Source organism: Anarhichas minor, unplaced genomic scaffold (genome assembly GCF_050575085.1).
Source record: "Anarhichas minor isolate MPS153535 unplaced genomic scaffold, ASM5057508v1 ptg000020l, whole genome shotgun sequence".
In the NCBI taxonomy this organism is placed as follows: Eukaryota; Metazoa; Chordata; class Actinopteri; order Perciformes; family Anarhichadidae; genus Anarhichas; species Anarhichas minor.
In genome coordinates, this window is record NW_027466466.1 from 2,601,967 (window position 1) to 2,622,655 (window position 20,689).

At 45.0% G+C, this 20,689-nt stretch overlaps 1 protein-coding gene and 1 long non-coding RNA gene across 2 annotated transcripts; one reads left to right on the forward strand and one right to left on the reverse strand.

Moving 5' to 3' along the window:
* The first annotated feature begins 11,575 nt into the window (after positions 1 to 11,575).
* Positions 11,576 to 14,073, forward strand: LOC142954491 (uncharacterized). The gene is made up of 2 exons (XR_012955715.1): positions 11,576 to 11,874; positions 11,977 to 14,073. It is a non-coding gene; the product is annotated as an uncharacterized LOC142954491 (long non-coding RNA).
* pim1 (Pim-1 proto-oncogene, serine/threonine kinase) lies at positions 12,640 to 16,362 on the reverse strand. The gene is made up of 6 exons (XM_076095528.1): positions 15,935 to 16,362; positions 15,531 to 15,637; positions 15,373 to 15,423; positions 14,846 to 15,212; positions 14,205 to 14,381; positions 12,640 to 14,098 (listed from the first exon to the last, which is right to left on the reverse strand). Exons 1-6 carry the CDS (start codon positions 16,014 to 16,016, stop codon positions 13,893 to 13,895), a joined length of 990 nt encoding a protein of 329 aa, XP_075951643.1. The 5' UTR covers positions 16,017 to 16,362; the 3' UTR covers positions 12,640 to 13,892.
* Between the last annotated feature and the right edge of the window lie 4,327 nt (positions 16,363 to 20,689).

Sequence of the window (20,689 nt, forward strand, 5' to 3'; positions counted from 1 at the left end):
TGCCGTGTGATGATGACATCCTGTCTGCTGTTGTGAATGGAGCCAGTAACGGTCAAGACAGTGACAGACAATTTCAACACATAGGAACTCCCATGTACATTCCAACTACAACACACACACACACAAAGCTTTGTCCACCTGACTCGGCTCAGAGGAAGCAGAACATACACACAAACAGCCAGCAGGAAGAGTCAAGGTCAGTTCCTGTTTTTGTACCTTTTCGAAGTTCTTCATTACGATAAACTGCAGACCGCATAATCCCCAGTTTCCTCCGCTATTAATGACTTGATTAACAAACAGCCCAATGGAAAGTTCAGGCAGTAGAGTCAGGGGAGCTTTATGTAACTGATGGTCAGCGGCTACTGACAGGCTCTCCCTACGCAGCAGTTACCATCAGCCTGGCTGGAGCCGGAAAGCCTGCACTCACCAACAGTGCAAAAGCGGGAAATTCACTGCATTCTTTTATTCACTGCTGGAAAATGAGCCGATAAAGGCGGGAACAAAAGGTGTTTAAAGCAGCTTGATCTCCGGGAGTGCTCATTAAATAGTGAGCGCGTACAATCAGAATATGTAGAGTCAGTGTTTAGAACACGAAGCCGGTAAAACCACGGCAAATTATTTGTTTGACTTTGGGGATTATAAATGTGTTAAAGAGATGCGACAGTGTGCAAAGTGCAACAACACTTTGAGAGTTGTGTTGAAGGGGAATTGCCAGTGTGTGAACCCATGCCGTACACTATTTGTTACATTATTTATTGTATTCCAGCCTGGTCTCACTCCCAGGGGGCAGTGGCCCTCTGCGTGTTGATATCACCGCCCAAGGCACCCATCATCCACGTTATTATTAGACGCTCAGGGCAACCGACGTAGTATGAAGAGCGACAAAGTCCGCTAATAGCGGTAGTGAGGGACGATGGATGGGTCGAACAAACACGGGACATTTGCCCGTTTGAAACCCAAAGTTAAGTTACTTGTACTGACGATGTCACGGGACGCGACCATAGACTGTATGTAAGCAGTGGACGTAGTCATCGTGATGTCATAGTTTGTTGAACTAATGCCGTCGCCATCTTGGAATCCAGCCGTCACCATGTTGTTGTTAAGTAATGCTTTGTGTTTTCCAGGTGACAGTCCTGGAGACCTACGATGAGGAAGATTTAAAAATGAACCAAATGTGATGGGAAAGGCTGAAAAGAAATCCCCTGGTTTAGTAACTTATTTAAATGAAGTGGTTATTCTGCTATTGAAAGAAAAGAAAATATACCACTTCCTGTTGTTGAGGTCACATGATTCACCTTCCTGTTTACTCTCTAAAAAGCACATTATTTTTAGCACGCTAACTAGCTCACAATAGAATAATGTTTGCTATTTGAAGTTTAGATACTGACACTGTTTACATATATTGCTGTTCAGTCAGTTTAGCTGCAGTCCTGGTAATGCTCAAAGTCTTTTTTCTGCTGTTTCTTGTTTGTTTTTTACATTATTTTTTCACAACCACACCAAAACCTGCTTGAGATGTATTGTTTTTGTCTTTGTGTCTTTCCTTCACCACTTGGCCAAACCTAACAGGAACTATGACACTTAATGATTAAAAAAAGTCCTTTATGACTTCCACGCTTGCATTGTTCATCACACAATGACAGCAGAGCGAGTGACGATCCACTGCGACGCCGTCAAGAAATGCAACGTATCATACCTGCTCGCTCACTAAGGGGTCGAAGCCCCTCAAGTCAGCACCGGAAAGAGCTTAAGCGTTACCACATCCGTGTTTTTTATTGACTTACCAGGAATGAGGAAGTGTGTGAAGCAACGTCTTTACGGGAAGGCAGTAGTGGGTGTGGGAGGGAGGGGCTAATGGTAATGTCATGGGCGAGGAGGTTATGACAAATATTTGTTGAGACAGACAGGAACGGATGAGTAGAAAGGCAAAGTTCAAAGGTGGAAACCTTTAATCACATCTCTCACCTTACTCTTTGTGCCCACCCAGCCTCTGAATTATCATTGTTGCTCTGTTACTACTTGCAACCTCTTGGCAAACCCGACAGTTGTGAAAGGAAATGTTCTACCAGAGTCTGATTATTCAAAGAGGGGAATTATTGTATCTTGGGGCAATGATACACTGTGTTCTCTTTCACAATGGTATGAACAAGTTGGCAAACTGTGTAGAAACATGATGCAGAGCGTGATTTACAGGTCAGTGACATGCACGTGATGACACCGCCTCGCTGGCCTGTGCGCCAAGGCTGTGTGCACGTGTGTGTTTACTGTAACATGGGAGGAAGCCTGCGTTGCATTGCAGTGAGTGTGTGTGATTGTTATCTTTAGGGCCCATATCTGGCATTACTGTGTCTGTTTTCTCACTCGCTGACAGAGAGGGAGAGCAAGCTGACCTTTTCCCTTAAAGGACGTGGCACCATGTGTAAGCCGGTGAGTCGGCCAATAGGAATGCGTCACCCCCCCTCCCATCCTTGTGCAGGTTCTCACAGAGAGTTTCCTTTTCTAACTGTTGCTGCTAACCCATATTTATCTGCTTTAGTCTCATCTGGTAAAATCTTCCTTATAAATGGCCATAAAGGCTTTTTCTTTTTTTCTTTTCTTTTGCTTGATTCTTGTGAAAAATCCTCCTTTTTAGAAGATTAGCAATCAGCCAATACCAAGAGGCACCTTTGGCCAACACACTCTGTGTACTCTACCTTTTTGAATTAACACCTCCTTTATGTTCATCAGGCACTTAACATAATCACTGACGAGAAATTTGAACCTGATCGACCTGGTCGAGCTGGTCTAAAGCCTGCTTGTCTGGCCACACAGCCACTTCCACTCCCTTAAGAGGTTAACGTCTGGTCCAGCCTCATTCTGCAAGCTGGGAACCAAATACCAACCAAGACTTTTACTCCTGTTGAGGAGAACAGTTTTGATGATGCTGCTGAAACTCAGGGGAGCTCCAATGAGGAGTTCCGGTCCTGATTATTTAGGCAAACAGTTCAGCCAATGTGCAAGTGATACTACACATACTGCTAAGTTGTACTGCTTTATTTATTGTTTTTAAGAAATGTTTGACGTTTAGGGATAGTTAGAGAAAAAGATCAATACACTCTCATGTGACTTCTTGGTTCCCTGCTGGCTGTTTGGTCTTCGGACTGGCCAGACTAGACCTTTCCCTCTGCTCCCAGTCTTTGTGCCAAGCTAGGCTAATGGCTAAGCTAACAGCACAGACAGGAGAGTGCTATATATTCTCGCTCCATCCGGACACCTCTTCCTAACTGGACACAATGGGAACAAGAGGACATCAGATTGTTTCAGTTTTTGCAAAGTTTTGCACACCTGCTCCACCTCCGACCTTTTGTCAAAGTCTACGCTGACAGCAAATCAATATCTATAATCAATATTGTATATCAAGACAACTTTTCGGGCTCCATTTGCTGGAGTTCGCTTGCTCGCTGTATGTTAGAAAGAGGTGTTGGAACCTAGGGTGTTGTCTAATGTACAAAATGTAAAGCCCTTTGAGGCAAATTTGCATTTCCCAAAGTATCACATTTCTTTGTGGCGACAGTGTGCAGCCAGTTGACATTTATAGGGACAAGAAAGAGGAAGACAGGCCGCAGGTCATGACATAAACTCGAACACACACGGTCATGAATGTAGAGCGGAGCCTTTTTCTTGGTGGTTTTGTCCTAAATCCATTCTTCCTTCCGAGCTTCCTCAACCTCCCCTTCCCATGACCTTTCAGATTCAAGGCTCTGCTGCCTCCCCCTCCCACAGCCTATCAGCTGCTCAGGGAATTAGCCAAAGAGAAAGTCAGGGTCACCCCTGGCTCAGACTCCCACTACCCTGGAAACCCAACAGGCATCCTGGAGACAAACAGAGCCACTGAGCTACCACAGTGAGTTCCTTCACTCCCACAGTTCCTAGTCAGTCCTGGGAAAAAATACCCGCTGAAAATGTTTTTCACTTAGGCAAATAAAGGAGAACAGGCTGTTCGGTGAGAAGCTTCAACTGGCCTCAGCTCAGGATTTCTTCCTCAGCTTGAATGTCCTCTGTGCTGGTGGATAGAGGAGAGAAGTTTAGCTCATCTCTTGATGCTTAATTAAATACTATTTTGTCCTTCTGGCCTTGATCCAAATAAATGTCACACCTAACCTGTTTGGTTGGATCGAGCTCAGGTCCGTTTGCTCGGTCAGTACGGTTCGTTTTGATTAGTGTGAAAGCTGTCAATCCAACCCTGGGTTGGACCAAACAACCAAAACTGAGACCGCCCGAACAGGTGGGTATTGGTCCGACCAAACACTGGATTTTATGATAGCAGACGTGATTTTAGCAGGGTTTAAAAAGCTGAACTTCTGATATGGCAGTTACCTGGCTGTCAGCCCGTATAACTTCATTCCACCCAGGTCGACTCCTCTTTCCACCGACGCCCTGAAAGTCCCAGTGTGGGTCGATACCGGTCGACGATCCCCTGTTTTTTACTTTTTAAACTTTGACATGCAGTAAACTAATGAAGGCATTTGATTCATGATTCAGGTTCATGATTTTAATTTCCCTCTGTTCTTATCAAAGGCCGGTGGAGCAGCAGGGGGAAGGCTGGTAGTTAGCTGGATAACTGCATATGAGATGAGCTGCAGCGCTCCGTCACAATGCCTGGACGACATAATAGCGACTCACGGCACTATGGGCTACATGGCTGCAATACTCCAGTAAACAGAGTAGAAGAAGTAGAGGTTGTAAACCAGACACAAGTCCCATAACCATCTATGGGAGAAAACAACGGAGAGAGGTCTTCAGGAATCTGTTTATAATTTCAGCAAGTTCAAATAGTTCTTTCATGTCAGCTAGTATTGTTTGATGAGCATGTTTTATGTTGTCAGGAGACAAAGACAAGCGTTCGCATGTTATGGGAATATCGGGGAAGACTTCAAGCAGAAACATCTGATTAGTCATGTGAGTTAATGTTTGCTGCGTCAGAACATATTCGGCAAAGGCGTTTCCATAATCCCTTTTGCGCATCAACAAAGCAAAATCCACCTCAAGCGAACTCGACCACTTTTTTTCACAATTGATGAAGGTTGAATGGAATGAAGAAATATGTAAAAGGAACGGGTTGTTGTGTAACATTTAAGTAATGAGCACGATGTTATCGTAACCGAAGAAAAGTAAGTTGTAATGAATCAGACATTTAAGTCAAGTGATGTGATGGTTGCAGTGTTTAAATTCAAAGCATCTGGAATATTATAAGAAGTTTAAAAAAATGATGAACTGTTAACGCACGATTAGGGTGTGCAAGAAACGGTTGCAACAGTAGCACTTGCACAATATGGTGGTACCTGTGTGCTTATGGAGCCTACCCGGGGCTAAACCTCTTCATACCTTCAGCCCAGACCTCCTCGCTCCCTCCGTGTCCAGGCTTGTTATTGGTGGAGGTGTAACCCGGCCCGGGACGGCCGCAAAAACCGTGGGAGCGCAGCTGCCGAGGTAGTGCTGAGGTGGGGCAGAGAGCTGTCCGCCTTCTCTCTCTCCTCCTCTCTTATTATGAAGTCTGAGTCATTCATGAAAATGTGAAAACAAAGTCAACAGCACAACCGCCTTCATGTGGCTACAAGTTGAGAACAAAGTGTGACTGCGAGGTGGATTTAGGTGAACAGGAGGAATTTACGCTGAGACAGAGAACATTCCTACCTAATGACGCAGTATACAACACCGCCATGGGAACGTCAGTTAATCAACAAAATGCTGTTCTGCCGCGTTTGATTTCACACTGCTGTTTTTCTTTTTGCACTGAATCTGCAGATATACCATCATTGGCGCTCTGAGAATACTTTATTGCTCTGTGCACTAGTTGGGATGACGTCTGCAAAAGCTAACATTGTAAATGAAGACCTTAGGGCTAATGCAATATTAATTACAAAAACATATAGTAAAGTATGACATGTCCTTCTGCACCTCCGATAAATAATATTGACGCCAGTTGGTCCGTCTTTCAGTTTTTTACTGGTTTCTTTACGTGTGTGTTTGATTCTACCCTGCTTGAAAAACGAGATGGGTGGGGCTAACTGACACTGCATTGTAATTCTATGCATTATTGTGTCGTTCTCTTTGTATTGTGACTGATGTAAGAGGCGGAGCCTCTTTATTAAAGAGATACGCACCCGGTGAAAAAGACCTACAATGGTTGAGAGACAGACTGATGGGATTGTTTGCGTTTCTTTGAAAAAAAAACAACCCTTCAATTATTTTTGAAATTTGTTCTTAAAAATTTGTTTACATCACCATTAGTGCAACACACACCCATATATATGTATACACACACATTCAGTGCAACATGAACACGGAGATGTCTGAGCCAGCGACGGGAAGCTAGCAGTGCTAACAGCGCAGTACAGTGGTAACAACGGCAATAGCGCCACGGCGGTTGGGGGCACGGCGTTACAGCAGCATGAACGCTGTGCAGTGCGGAAGTGAGACACACACACAGCTTCCTCTCACGTCATGGGTACTAATTGAAGTACTCTATCGGTACCCGTATCACTCTAACCAAACTGGTATTGGTACTGGCATCGTCATTTTTTAAACAACACTCAGTCCTACTGAATAAAGTTGTCTTTAAAAGTTACAATTTGCTAATGTGGTGTCCATCCTACTGTAAAACTGCCATTTCTGGATCTGGCATGAATTACGTACCATATTTCAGAATATCTCTGGAAAGAGGCGAATATATTATTAGTGTATAAAATATCAAAATACAAACCATCTCTTCCATAATGACAACAGATTGTACACATAATAACAAATAAAGGGGTATATTGAGGTTCTTGGTGGCTGTTTCCCTTGTGATGATGGGCAGCTGGTGGCCATAGTTTTACCCACCTTTAACCACTACATCACTGTGTGACTCATTCCACTGTGTTGCTCCGTTAGGAGACAGTTCAGCTCGACCTTTTTGCTGGAGCATCGCACCCTCAGTTCTGCTGGAAGAAGTGACACAGACGCCGTCTGGCCACCAGCCGTTACTCACTTTGTGTGTGTGAGTGTGTGTGTGTGTGTGTGTGTGTGAGAGTGTGTGTGTGTGTGTGGGTGTGTGTGTGTGCATGCACGAGGTTGTCGTGACCTCAAGACAGACAAGGAGAAGGAAACTCTCCAAGATGAGGACATCTTGTAAAGCTGCCGGCTCTACTGAGGATTTAAGTTTAGGTTTGAAATTTGAGTGTGACATTAAGAGGGGCAGTGCATCAATTTACTGCACAAGAAGAATCCAATGAAAGACTCATATCGAGTTGAATTATGGGAAGTGTTTGATCCAGGCTTTTCTGGAGCTTGAAAAGTTGGGGGATCTCTCCATTAAAATGCTGGAATACCCCTTTAAATGCAGCAGCGGTGTAGGAAGTATTTAGATCCTTTACAATTAAAAGTTCTGCGCTCCGAATTTTTAGGCTCGTTCGACATAAGCCAGATCGGCGCACAGTGCATGCCGGTTTGATTTGACGCCGACTTGCTCTGACGTCATGCACACGTGGTCAACGGTAACCTCACGAGATCGAAGCAGCCGTAGTTTTTAGAGCCAGGCGCCGCAGCTGCTCTCCACCAAATGCAAGACCCAGGGCATGATGGGAAACGCCTGGCTGTCGCCCGATCAAAGAGCTGATTGGTTCTTAGATCTGACAACAAATGCCACGTTTTGTAGAAAATTTTTCTGTGTAATTGTAATATTTAATGCTCGGTTGTTGGCTATTAGTCTCAGGTTGTACGATGAAGGTTGAATCTAAAAACATATCTTGTGTGATTGCTATTATTAAGCTTATTTATATAACACTTATCAAAACGAGCAGAAAAGTGTTTCACGGACATAAAAAGAACAAAGAATATCCTACAATGCAGATACACGCACATTTCCACATAAATATATATTTACAAACACATGAATAAATCCGAACGAGGTCTGCAAACTACAAGTAGCCTACAGATCAGATCTAACAGGAAGTAACTACTTCTGTGATTTCCTGTTTATTCTTTGAAGGCGGCTGAAAACTGTCCGACTTGACCGCAGTTTTTTTTCACTGCCCCCTGCTGCTGCCGCCTGCTCTCGTCCACTTTCCAGGTGAGGAGCAGTTCATCTCAAAGGAGCCGAATCAGTCACCTGCAGACATTTATAGTTACCGGCACACGTGTCGCCAATCAGAGTCCTCAGGTCAATCTGCTTGAAGGACGCAGACGATAGAGACCCAAGTGATGCCTGAGAACATGTCCACGTGTAATACTATACTAAAATACTACATCCACAAATACATCGTTTTGAATTCAATATTTAAGGACTAATAAAGCAAAGTGAAATCGATTCTTTAAAAAAATGAAAAGACACGGCAAAAGTGACAAAATAGACAAACATTGGTAAACATGGCAGGCAACAACCTCAACAGTAGAGAGGAAGAAGGCCCAATCCTAACGTCCCCCCTAAAGCCTCAAACCCTGAACCCTCAGGGACTTACTGATGTCACCTGGTAAGTGGTTGAGTGTGAGAGACTGTGAGGAACGGGACAGCACTTTGCTGCAACATATCACGTTAACATCGTGTTATGTACAGTTGTGGGTATTTATTTTATTTTTTATTTTTCACTCCCTGAGTTGAACGTCTTCGAGGCTTTTGCCTCACGCGATGAAAGTTTTTTTGCCAAAACAGCTTCAAAGACGAAATGAAAAGAAATGGTTGATGAATAAACCGGCTGTGAAATATATTCCTCTGATTTCATGTTTTTATGTTCCATCTTAAATCCTTAATGTTTCTGAGTAAATGTACTTTGACAGGCTGAACACACCTGTGCCGTCCTCTTTGTTCAACTTTTCTTTCTTTTTTTTATGTCTCCATGCTTCCACTGGTTACACCGTGTTTAACATCACATCGGAATGAATTGTGGGTAATGCTCTCGGGCAAAGTCTGCAGTCATGAGGACTTACGGAAAGGGTTCATAAAGGGCTCAAAATGTCTGCGAGAGCCCTCAAACACTAAACTCATATAGATATAATTCTGTAGTGAACACAAGCTGCAGAGATTAGAATGTTTTGTTGTGTCAATAACTCCTCTAGTGAATTTTTAAAGTATCTTTACGTGTCTTAAAAAGGGCAGACTGACATGTGGCTAAATGAGACTACTAGTCCATCTTTACAGTTTTGATGCGTATATGAGATTATCTTGCTGAACGAAAATGTTTACGCATCAGAAACAGAGTTTATATTCTGCTATAATCCCAAATCCCCAGCAGCTGATCGTGGAGGGAATCAGTGTAAACGCTAATTTACCGTGGGTCGGCCTAGAAAAACGTCATCCCTGCAGCACTGATGTCACACAGACTATGTATCGCATTTTAAGACCATATCGTATGTTTTGAGTGTAATATATGTATCTGTGCAGTGACCACACCCATTTGAGATGAGACAAGTAAGTACAAAGTCGCACGAATGGAGACACTCAAGTAAAGTACAAGTAGCTCTAAATAGTAGCTTTAAATCGGAGTTGGGTGTCGCAGCAATGACTGCAGGTCAAATAAAGACCCTCGTAAGTATAGTGGAATAAATCCGGGTGTGCTGACTTTAAACCAGACCTCGCTGTCCTGTGACTGAGGTAGAACCTTCTTGATTTATGATTGTCCCTGCTTTGTTTTGATCTATTGCACATTCCTCACCGCACTGCCAATTTCACAACTGATGCACGAGTGTTTGTAGGTGTCAACATCATCATTTACAGACCGAACTAGTGCACACACGATTTTCCCACTCATCTGCGAGTGTTTGGAAACCCCGCAAGTGAGCGCGTGAGAATGTGTGTGTCTGTGAATGTTGTGTATTTATCAGGCATACGGAGACAGACAGTGACCGAGAGAGAGAGATAGATAGAGATAGGGGGGGGGGGGGTCCTTACAATATTACCAAACAGCTCCGGCTCGCGAGTAGCCGTTGGAACAGGGAGGAGGGTGGATTACGCAACAGCTGAGCTTTCTTCTTCTTTCTCATGAGAAGGTGTGGCAGGCCACTTACGGGAACGAGACGGAGACGAGCCAATCAGCTCTCACCGGTTAGGCGGCATCTCAGGTCAATAACGCCCGCCAAGTGTAAGTGAAGAGAGCATGTGATTACAAAAAAAACAATGACACTCATTGACTCATTGTCTTTTCTTCTGAACATTGTGTCCTCTGCGATGATTCAGTGTTGAACTAAGACAGTCAAATTAACTTTTTTGGGGGGAGGGGGGGGGGACTCACCGACAGTCAATTACCCAGCTCTGTATTTGACTCTGAAGTTTGCATGATAAGTTCCTCCACATGTGCAGATGGACAATAAACAAAGGTAGTATGAACAATAGGACCACACAGATGGTGACTGTTGGGGACTAGATACAACTGCCTCAGATGTCTACTTGTATTTCAGATTCAAAGGAGGGGTTTGACATTTTGGGGAAACAGGCTTGTTCACTTTCTCACCGAGAGTTAGACGAGAAGATGGATACCTAACTCGTTGTGCGTCCAGGTTAACATGAGAGGTAGAGGCAGCAACCGGCTAGCTTAGCTTAGCATAAACACTAGAAACAGGGGTAAACAGAAAGCTAGCCTGGCTAGCTTCACGACAGGTCTTTTTTAAAATCACCTTTAGGTTGACAGGCGACAAGCAGAGACTGCGAGGAGTCATTGCATCTGATCAAGAAATAGTGTGGCGCATCACCTCCCTGTAAAAACTGCAACTTGTTATTACAATTTGGTTTTAAGCACAGATTAACAAAAGAACAAATAAGATGATAGTGAGCTTTTCGGGTGCTAGTAGGCAGATTTTGCTCCCTTTGCACAGCGCCATGCTGTCCCCCCCCCCCCCCCCCCCCCCCGTCTCCAGTCTTCATGCTAAGCTAACTAGCTGCTGGCTGTAGCCTTATTTTTCAACAAACAAATTTCTGATCCAAAATGTGAAAGCCCTCTGAAAAACGTTTTTTGGCTAGAACAAGTTGTAAAAACAATACTGACTGTATTATCACCTTTCGAGTAAATGGCAAACTTGTTAACACACAGTTACATATTTTAAACATCCAGCAGTTACACAGCGCCACTTTAATTTATTTGGGCTAGTCAGCGCTAAATCAGGGATACTCAACTTGCTCTTTCTCTATTGGCCATTTTTAAATCCTCAATAGAGAATAACACCAGGGGCCAGTTAATAAACAAACAATATATCCTACTGTAAATCAATTTCTTTTCATTGTGAATTAGAAAAATGGTCTGCGGGCTACCCAGCCACGACAACTTGTGGTACATCAAATTGGGAGTCAGATTCGGTCATGTATTGTGTAGTTAACGTTCTCTATGTGGGTATAGGTGATAGCTGGTTTTGTTGTAAAAAATTTAATTATGATTAACAACAGTCATTGCAGGCAAGAATGAAAAAAATGGATTCTATCTCTAAGTCCTTTGTCTGCTAAAATACCTGGAGAATTTGAAACAGCAGAAACTCTTGGCTGGATTTTAGGGACGTTCATAACAACAGCAGCCGACATGCAGAGCCCGATGTGACATGCGGTTCTCAGAATGAGGGGGGAAATGAATGGCGGTGTCATTCACGGAAACGACCTGTGGTCTCCGATACGCTGCGATCTCTTCAGGGAAATTGCATGTTTACCGAGTATCTGCAGGAGAAAGCCAGCATCAGATCAGAGGGATTAGTGATGACGAACATTTCACTTTGAATTCATTTTTTTTATTTTCAGGGCTGGTTTCCTTTCCTCTGTCTATTATTGTCTGATACAAAAATACATACAGCGAGTCGTAGGGAGCCTTTGATTTGGTATATTTTTGACTCGAAACACCCCTTTACTTCAGTCCCCTAGCCGTTCCAACCACATCACAGCTGGTATGTACACATAGTGTTCACCCGACAGCCACTAACAGGGGCTGATAGGAGCGGCAGCATTCCCGACCTCCACTGTGATTTGCTGTTGTGTTTTCGCTGTAGGTGAGCTGTCTCAAGGAAGATCGACGGGAGTCCCACAGGAGCGTCACAACTGATTAAAGCTACCACCCTTCTGTGTCCAAGAGAGCAGATCTGCGATAGGCTGCTGGTCACTGGAGTAGTTTGGTTCATGGGAGAAGCATGTGATGGTGTGTTGTTGTTGCAGGTGTGTCATTTGGAGACAAGTTCAGATCACTCATGAGGTAAATGCTGTTATTCAGCCATGTGAGAACCAACATAAGACAAATACAAGAGTGCATGTTCAGTTTGATTGGACAATGTTCTATCAATGATAAAGTCTGTGTTGTTTTCTTAACAACCTCAGTTGGTAGTAGAGAGTCGGTTCTGGGAATGATCTGGCACCAAAAAGCCTGTTCTTGTTTCCACCTGCCTTCTAGCGGCATGCTGTTCTTTATCTTTTCATCGGCTCTCTGTATCCGCTGTTCTTCTATACAAAAAGGTGTCAAACAGGAAACCACCTGACCTGGTAAGTTCTATTTACGTGTTGCAATGCTTTGGTTTGTTTTTGTCTTGTACTCTGAAACATTTGGCAGCAGCTTGATCTGAAGTGTGTCGCATCACCAATAGTTACTGTTGTTGACATGACTACGTTGAGGTCACAACTTACCCACCGTGTTACCCGAAGCAATACAAAGGAGTCAGGTGTCATAGTTTAAAAAAATATTTATTGAAATTGTATAAAAATAGTTTGTGCTGCTATTGTGAAACCAGGAGTTTACACACACACACACACACACACACACACACACACACACACACACACACACACACACACACACACACACACACACACACACACACACACACACACACACACACACACACACACACACACACACAATGATGGAAGTGCTTTCGGGGACTATTTACAAGTTATTTAAATGACACAAATAAAGACGCACTCATCTGCCCTTTAAAAATAAAAATCTTTTAAATAATCGGTCGGGCCCTTCAGTGACTGAGGAATGAGATGCGCACCAGCAGCAGAAAAACTCTATCATAAATAAATAAATATATTCTGCGCTCGTCGATGTGTGTTGAAAAGCCACGGCGATAATAAATATCTTGATTTACAATTCTTGTCCCCAGTGAACTTTAAGACCTGTGTGAGGCACTGTTTGAACACTAACAAAAATAATATCTGAAGTGAAGTGATGAGCAGAGGATGTTTTGCATTGTGGCGTGCATTCAGGGTGGGAGTTGCCTCACAGCCTCGTGCACAGTACAACACGAGAGGGTTGCACACGCTGTAGTAAAAGAGTGAGGTAAGGTCCAGTGTTTCCTGTTATTTATGACCCGTTTGCACAGGGTTACTGTCAGAGCTATGAGGTCATCTGGTTGCTAATGACATTGGAGTAGTTTGAAGTAGTGGTAGTTGTAAATGACATAGGCTTTACTGATCTAGGCCCATGAGAGGAAAAAACAAACAATATAAAGCCTTGTACAGTGAGGATCTGAAAGTTCTCTTGACAAAAAGAGCCGTTCTGCTCTCACAAACTCAAGTATTTTCAGAGTCACCAAGACAACCTCACAGAAGGCACTTGAAAGGTCGCGAGTGCACGCCGGCCGCTTGCCGTTCGGGCACCGCGGCGAGCACGCGCACTGTATTTGCTCAACGCAAGCGTCTGTGCATTGCGGAGCACGCCTTCCCACAGGCTGATGATCACCCGACGAGTAGTCTGGGTGGAGAGAGGGCGTGGGCCTGCCAGGGTGAAAACAAGTGATGTGATGTCATGACCCCGGTTTTCTTCTGGGTTACACCTCGCGGGTGCCGGGTACCGTCGGCCGCTCCCATCTCCTCCTTTCTGCTTCAAGTCCGTTACATTAGTCTTTTTTTGTAATGGTCTCTTCTCGCATTATAGGCAGTCCAGGTTCGGAGGCGAACTGTCCGGCCTCCATCACCGCGCCGCGGCCACGGGGGTGGACGCGAAGGCGGTCTCGATGCTGTGCAGCCTGATCTCCGCGGGCGTCTTCTCCGTCTGCAACAGGGACGGGACCGCCGAGGAGGACGTGCTTTGCAGCCACGAGTGGTTGACGATGTCCTCGAAGGACGGGCGGTCGGCCGGCCGCAGGGACAGACACCACTTGATCAGCTGCTGGCATTCTGGAGGAGGAAGAGGAGAACTGATAAGTCCGGAGCACTAAAAAAAATATCACTAAAATGAAATATCACGCGCCTGTCGCCAGAGAGCTAGAACATGCAAATTTACCTGTGGAGACTCTCCTTCGGAAGAGGACCTGCCCTCCTGTGATCTCCTCGTCGTGTTCGAACGGAATGTCCCCGCACACCATGTCATACAGCAGGACGCCCAGGGACCAAACCGTGGCAGAGCGGCCGTGATAGCGGTGATATTTGATCCACTCTGGTGGGCTGTACACTCGTGTGCCTGTCAGGTGCGAGGAAAAAAAACATATTTTAGCAATGCACATCTTAACTGAAAATCCCTTAATGTATTATAGAGTCAAAATTGAAAATGAAAGCATTGCAGGAAAGGTTTAAATGATTAACAAAGAGTGCAGAACTATCAGCTGAGCTGCTCCTGGGGGGGGGGGGGGGGGGGGGGGGGGGCAGGCAGACATGTGACTTTGTTTACAAACGTTGAGTTGTAAAAAATGTAGCTTCCCTCCTACAGGGGGCGCGAAAGCTAAGGCTAGGCTGCTGAGCCAATATCAATTGTCTCTAGTGGAGGAGGAGGGTGTCACAGATGACACAGCCTAGGAATTCCTGCCTGAGTGCGTAGGTGCAACTCATAAGACTAAACATGGCAACTAAAATAAACTACGACGTTCTAAAATAAGTTCTCACCCTAAAATACCACGAGAACTCGTCTTTTGATCGGCGGTGACTCACCGTCAAAGTCCGTGTAAATGGTGTCCTTCAGCAGGGCTCCGGACCCGAAGTCGATGAGCTTCATCTCGCCGGTGCGCAGGTCGATGAGTATGTTCTCGTCCTTGATGTCGCGGTGCACCACGCCGCAGCTGTGGCAGTGCCGCACGGCCTCCAGCACCTGGCGGAAGAAGCTCCGCGCCAGCTCCTCCGGCAGGGCGCCTCTCTCCGTGATGAAGTCGAACAGGTCCTTGACGTTCTCGGGCCGCTCCATCACGATGATGAAGCTGTCCGGTCGCTCGAACCAGTCCAGCATCTTGATGACGCCGCGGAAGCCGGTGCAGACTTTCTTCAGCAGCACGATCTCCATAGGGACCCGGGAGCCATTAGGCTGAAGAGATCAACGATACATATTAGCATTTACTACGTATATACGCTAAATGAATGCCCAAAATAGTTTCAACATTTCTTTCTGAAAACAATACAATTCTCTATTACACAGTATCATGTTAATTTGGTCGATATTAACGTGACTTAAAAACGTTTCTTACCATTTCTCCCCAGTCGGACACTCTGTCCTTGGCCACATGTTTGACAGCAACCTAGCGGGGCAAAGAAGACACCGCGTCAAACGACATGTACAACCAGCCTCCATTTAATAAATTAAACATGAATACATTATTACAAAAACACAATAAGGCGTACTAACCGGAGCGCCGTCTGTTGTCCTCGTACCAGTGTAGACTGTGCCGAAGCCGCCGCTTCCCAGCACCGCGCCGACCTGGTAGAGCTTCTCGAAGGGCTCCCTCTCCTTCACTGCGAACACAAACACATAACCACAGCCGGTGAATACCCCAAAAGACACTAAGCCAACCCCCCCTCTCCGCGAGCGACCCCCGCTACACAGAGTGAAGCAGCGGTGAGATATCAGAACAGAAATAATGCAGATGATAGGTCGTTAATGAATGTTTAAAAACGAACTGCCGTCCTTGAAAACGAGTAGCGTCAGCATGTGTGGACGGAGCCACGCTAAGCGGGGCTGCCAGCCATTGCTGCAGCCCCGGTGCTCCATGACAACACGGTGGAGAGAGGAGAACAAGAAGGGCGTCTAACCTTGCTGAACTTGGAGCTGCATTTTCGCCGGCATGTCTACGGCGGAGATGTGTGCCAGAGAATTGAGCTTTGACAGTAGCATTCCTTTAATGATATCCACCACAGGCCTACGACGCGTGTGTTATTCTTCAATTTAACAGTGGTATTATTCCGATAGCACGACTCTCCCGTCTCTTGCGTAGAGCTTAAGATCCACGTTGCAGAAACAAAATATGCGGTAAGGATCCTCTCATCCGGATAAAAGCAAATGCCGCTCCAGGTAAATATAGCCCAAAAGGTCGTCCCGGCGTACGGATATGAGTTCTTAGGAAAAAAAAAAAAAAGAAAACCTTCCGCGAAACCACAGCTGGTCTCCGTAATGTTTTGTAAACAGTTAAACACAGAGGACGGCGTGCTGAGCAAATCTCTTCGTCAGAAACCAGCTCTTGGAAGGGGGGGAGGACGACTATAAGGCAGTAGTAAGGGGGCGTCACCACACGCCCGTTTGCCCGCCCCTTTCCGCTCCCCTGCACCAATCGGACTGCACAATACGCACGTCAATCACAGAATGAAAATAGAGCCAGCCCCATAACCGGCTGGGCCAGACACAGACGTGGCGGGAATAAAAACGCGGTAAAAAAAAAAAAAAGAGGGGGTGAAACTAAAGTAGTTATTATGATTTAAAGTTGGAGGGGAAATGCAAATGTAAAGCCAAGTGGGTCTCCCCCTGTCTCCTTCCACTGACTCAGAAAGGATGACCAGACTATTATTAATAGACTTTACACAAAATAGAACACAAACAAAATAGGAGTGCATTCAGGATGGATGCATATTATTTTCTACTCTACCAGATACAGTTTCTCCATATTTTATATTAAAGTCTGTGTTTTTTTGTAATTGCTCACTCTTCTCTTTTCCCACTTTTTGTGTCTTCATTTGAGTTTAGAAACAGACAGCTGTTTAGAAACAGACAGCTGCTTTTGGCTGCACTCAGGTTGCACAGAGACGCAACCTGAGTGCAGTTCATCAATTGCGTTGCCGCTATTCTAACCCCCTGTCATTTACCTGATTATTTCCACATTAAACACAGAGGTTTACTGGCCGGAGTGAAGTCCGGCACGATGAGTCTTTATTTGAGTTGCCCGACAAAGCCTCTCCACTGGCTGCGCATCAAAGCGCGCCGGAGAGAATGGGCGCATTCCTCGCATTCTTTCAAATTGGGTGGCCGCGTTTGCAGGCGCTCACAGGATGTGGGAAACTAGAGATAAAAAGACATCCATTTACTCCCCTCCCCCCCCCCTCTCTCTCTCTCTCTCTCTCTCTCTCTGCTCCTCTCTCCGCCCTCCTTTTCCCGCTCATGTTATTGTCTGAATGGCATCCAGTCCCCCCCCCCCCACCCCTTAATTAAGTTTAGTTTTCCTTTGAGATTTCATGGTAAACCATCATAATGCGGATATATTGCGTGTCACAGAGTCGTAATGGGACGATGTCTCTCTCATCACACTAGAAGAAAGGGAGATTCATAAGGAAAAATATGTTTGTTAATTATCGTTCATTTCGTTTTGATGGACCTCTGCCAACTCCACTTTTTTAAATAATAAAGATTAATTCTGTCCATCGTTTATTTTTTTAACAATCCTTTTGCACGCATATACAAGCAGCAGCAACTGTGTAGCATGGGCCTACGTGAAGACATTTTGCAAAAACAAATAACAAAAAGTTATTAAAAGTTAAAATAAACCTACACCATCTCCGTCATGAAGCAGCCTACGTAAATACAAAAGTTTGTGAACTATTATCTAACCTGTTCTCAGGTCATGCCGGCTGACTGGAATGCAAACGATAGCATGGGAGTGTTCGTAATTTGCTCCAGGGCAAATTCCTGTAATGTCTCTTCAAATGTTTGAAGAGAATATGCAAATCCGGCACTGAACCATGTAACTCCCCAGTATCAACCAATCATCACGTTTGAAAAGCGTTAGTTATAGCGATGGAATGGCTTGTACACAGAAACCAAAGCACATCTTGTTTTTATGTAGTTCAATAATTAGCATGTGCTTGTGTGTAAAAGCTGAGCGGACTAGTCTATTTTTAGTGCTCTCTTGTTTTCTTTTCATGTTACTGTATTTACAACTTAATACGTGAGACATCTAGGATGTCGTCAGGCTGCAGTAGTAACACTATAGTAGTTTAAGTGTGTCGTGTCCTGAAGAGGTGCAGAGAGGAGTGAGTTCATGCTCAGTCGGGGGGCCCAGGAGAGGTGTGTGTGAAAACGGAGCAGTCCAAAGCAACGAGTGTGGCTCATGAAATGCCACCAGTGAGCACATCTCTGTGCAGGGCTCAAATGACAGCCATCTAACCCCTTCTGTTAGAGAGACAGATTAGTAGTTGCACCGCTTGCTTTGGGGCCAGCTGCTCAGTCATATCTCTGGAAGTCTCAGTTTCCAAAAAGGCAACATTACTGTATAGAAGGACGTCAGAGATTTCTATGTCAATGATCACAAAAAAGATTCATGGTGCAGCCCCATATCTGAGGAGCTTCAGTCACTCAAGTTTTTGCCCCGTTTTCTTTGAAACATCAGTCCGGCACTGCACACTGAAACTTCAGAAAGCCGCATGGGAAAATAGCAGCGGGGCAAAAGGTGTCGCTTACGTAATACTCCTATGAATTGCTTCCTCTTTCTAGTTAAATAGAAACTCTTCCCGCAGAAAGCTTTCACAACACCAAATTATGTTTCTCCATGTTGAATGTTTCACTACAATCCAGAGGTGGGACAGAGTCGTTCTGCAAGTCGCAAGTAAGTCTCAAGTCTTTGCACTCAAGCCCAGAGTCAAGTGCCAAGTCAAGACTGGCAAGTCCAGAGTCATGAGTCATGAGTCATGTGCCAGGTCAAGACTGATAAGTCCAGAGTCATGAGTCATGTGCCAGGTCAAGACTGATAAGTCCAGAGTCATGAGTCATGTGCCAGGTCAAGACTGATAAGTCCAGAGTCATGAGTCATGAGTCATGTGCCAGGTCAAGACTGATAAGTCCAAAGTCGAGTCCCAAGTCACGACTGACAAGTCTGGAGTCATGAGTTAAGTGCCGGGTCAAGATTGACAAGTCCTGAGTCGAGTCCCAAGTCACGACTGACAAATCCCAAGTCAAGTCCCAAGTCAAGACGGGCAAGTCCTGAGTCGAGTGCCAAGTCAAGGCTGACAAGTTCCGATTCATGTCCCTGGTCAAGACTGATAAGACCTGTGTCAATACTACACTACTAAAATGTGATATATCTCTTTGTGCTCATTTTAATGAACACAAATTTGATGGTTGAATAAATTGTGACTTTGAAAGACATTATCCACTGTAAGCAGCCTGTGTTGCTCAATTTCCATTTTGTGCAACATTGTGCTTTTATTGGTGTTGCAAAGGGAAGCTTCCCATAAACTCTGTTATCTACCTGACCCTTCGGTACACTCTTGACCTGGCACTCCACGTCCACCCTTCATCACAAACTTCCTATGCAACACATTAACCACCTTAAGCACACAGTGTCTTCTTAGGAGATGATTCACTTCCCCCCACGTGGCCTCACGGACTCTGCCTCGGACTTACACTGTCTCTCTCCTTCGCTCTTTTCTGTCTTCCTGGATGTGGTAAAAGGCTCGGCCACACGTGTCCACACTTGTTCGTCCATCAGTCACGATGGCCAGCCAATCACCTCTCCAGCTGTCCTCGGATCCCACCTGCTGCCGCTCTCTAAGTGGCAGGAAAAGTAATCATGGAGGTGGAAGAGACGAGTGTGGGCTTGCACACAGTCCCCCATGTGGATGGAAGATGGCCTCTGTGGTCACACCTGTGGAGATGTGCATGTCATGTACAGACATAGATATTCACACAGCATCCTGGTACCATAAGATGACCATCTGTATATAAATGAGACTTGCAATTATTGTAAATAACTGCTTTAGCTTGACTTGAAAGCACACAGGCCTTTTGTTAGAGATGCGGTTAATGGACTTTCTCTGTAATTTCCTCCGTGATGATTTTGACACTTTACAGATGGCACTAACATTCATGGCATCACATTGAACACATACAATGAATAAAGCTCAGTTCTGCCTGTGTGCAAATATTCCCAACGTAAGGATGATTGCTGTATTTATATTATAATTGCTTGACGCTTTGTGAGCTTGCAATGTGGACAACTTGAATAGCCTTTCAACTGTAATGGTAATGCAGATAAACTATGTTCCCTAGATAGGTTTGAATGACACATAAACATTTTTTTGCATCATGTCCTAGCAGTAATTAGACTTCACATATGCATCGGGATTGTTGTGCATAACAACATATGCATGGAGTTTTAATGGGAATGTAGTTAAGAAAATAGGCCACATTCCTCAAGCTTTTTACGCCTGTGAAAAGGCCATTTCACATAATAAACGTTACACAAAACCATTAAGCCATCGTCTTCTAGAAGTGCAAAATCACTCAGAGCACCCTAAAAGTCATCGGTGCGCTGCTCGCTGTGTGATGAGCTAAGCGGTCTGCAGGAAGCAGAGTGAAGCCAGGAGTCTCGCGGTGCTGCGTGTGCCTTGACAGTGATTGACAAAGATTACCCCCCCCCCCCCATCATTAGGACCGACCGGCCACACACAAATAAACACAAACTTTGAAACATTAATCTCTCATGCCTCCGAACTAGCCGCAGAGGTTTTGAAACCCACCCCAAATAAGGAAAGCATTAGTATGTGTGAAAGTGTGTGTGCGTGGGGGAGGGGACTCGGGGCCCT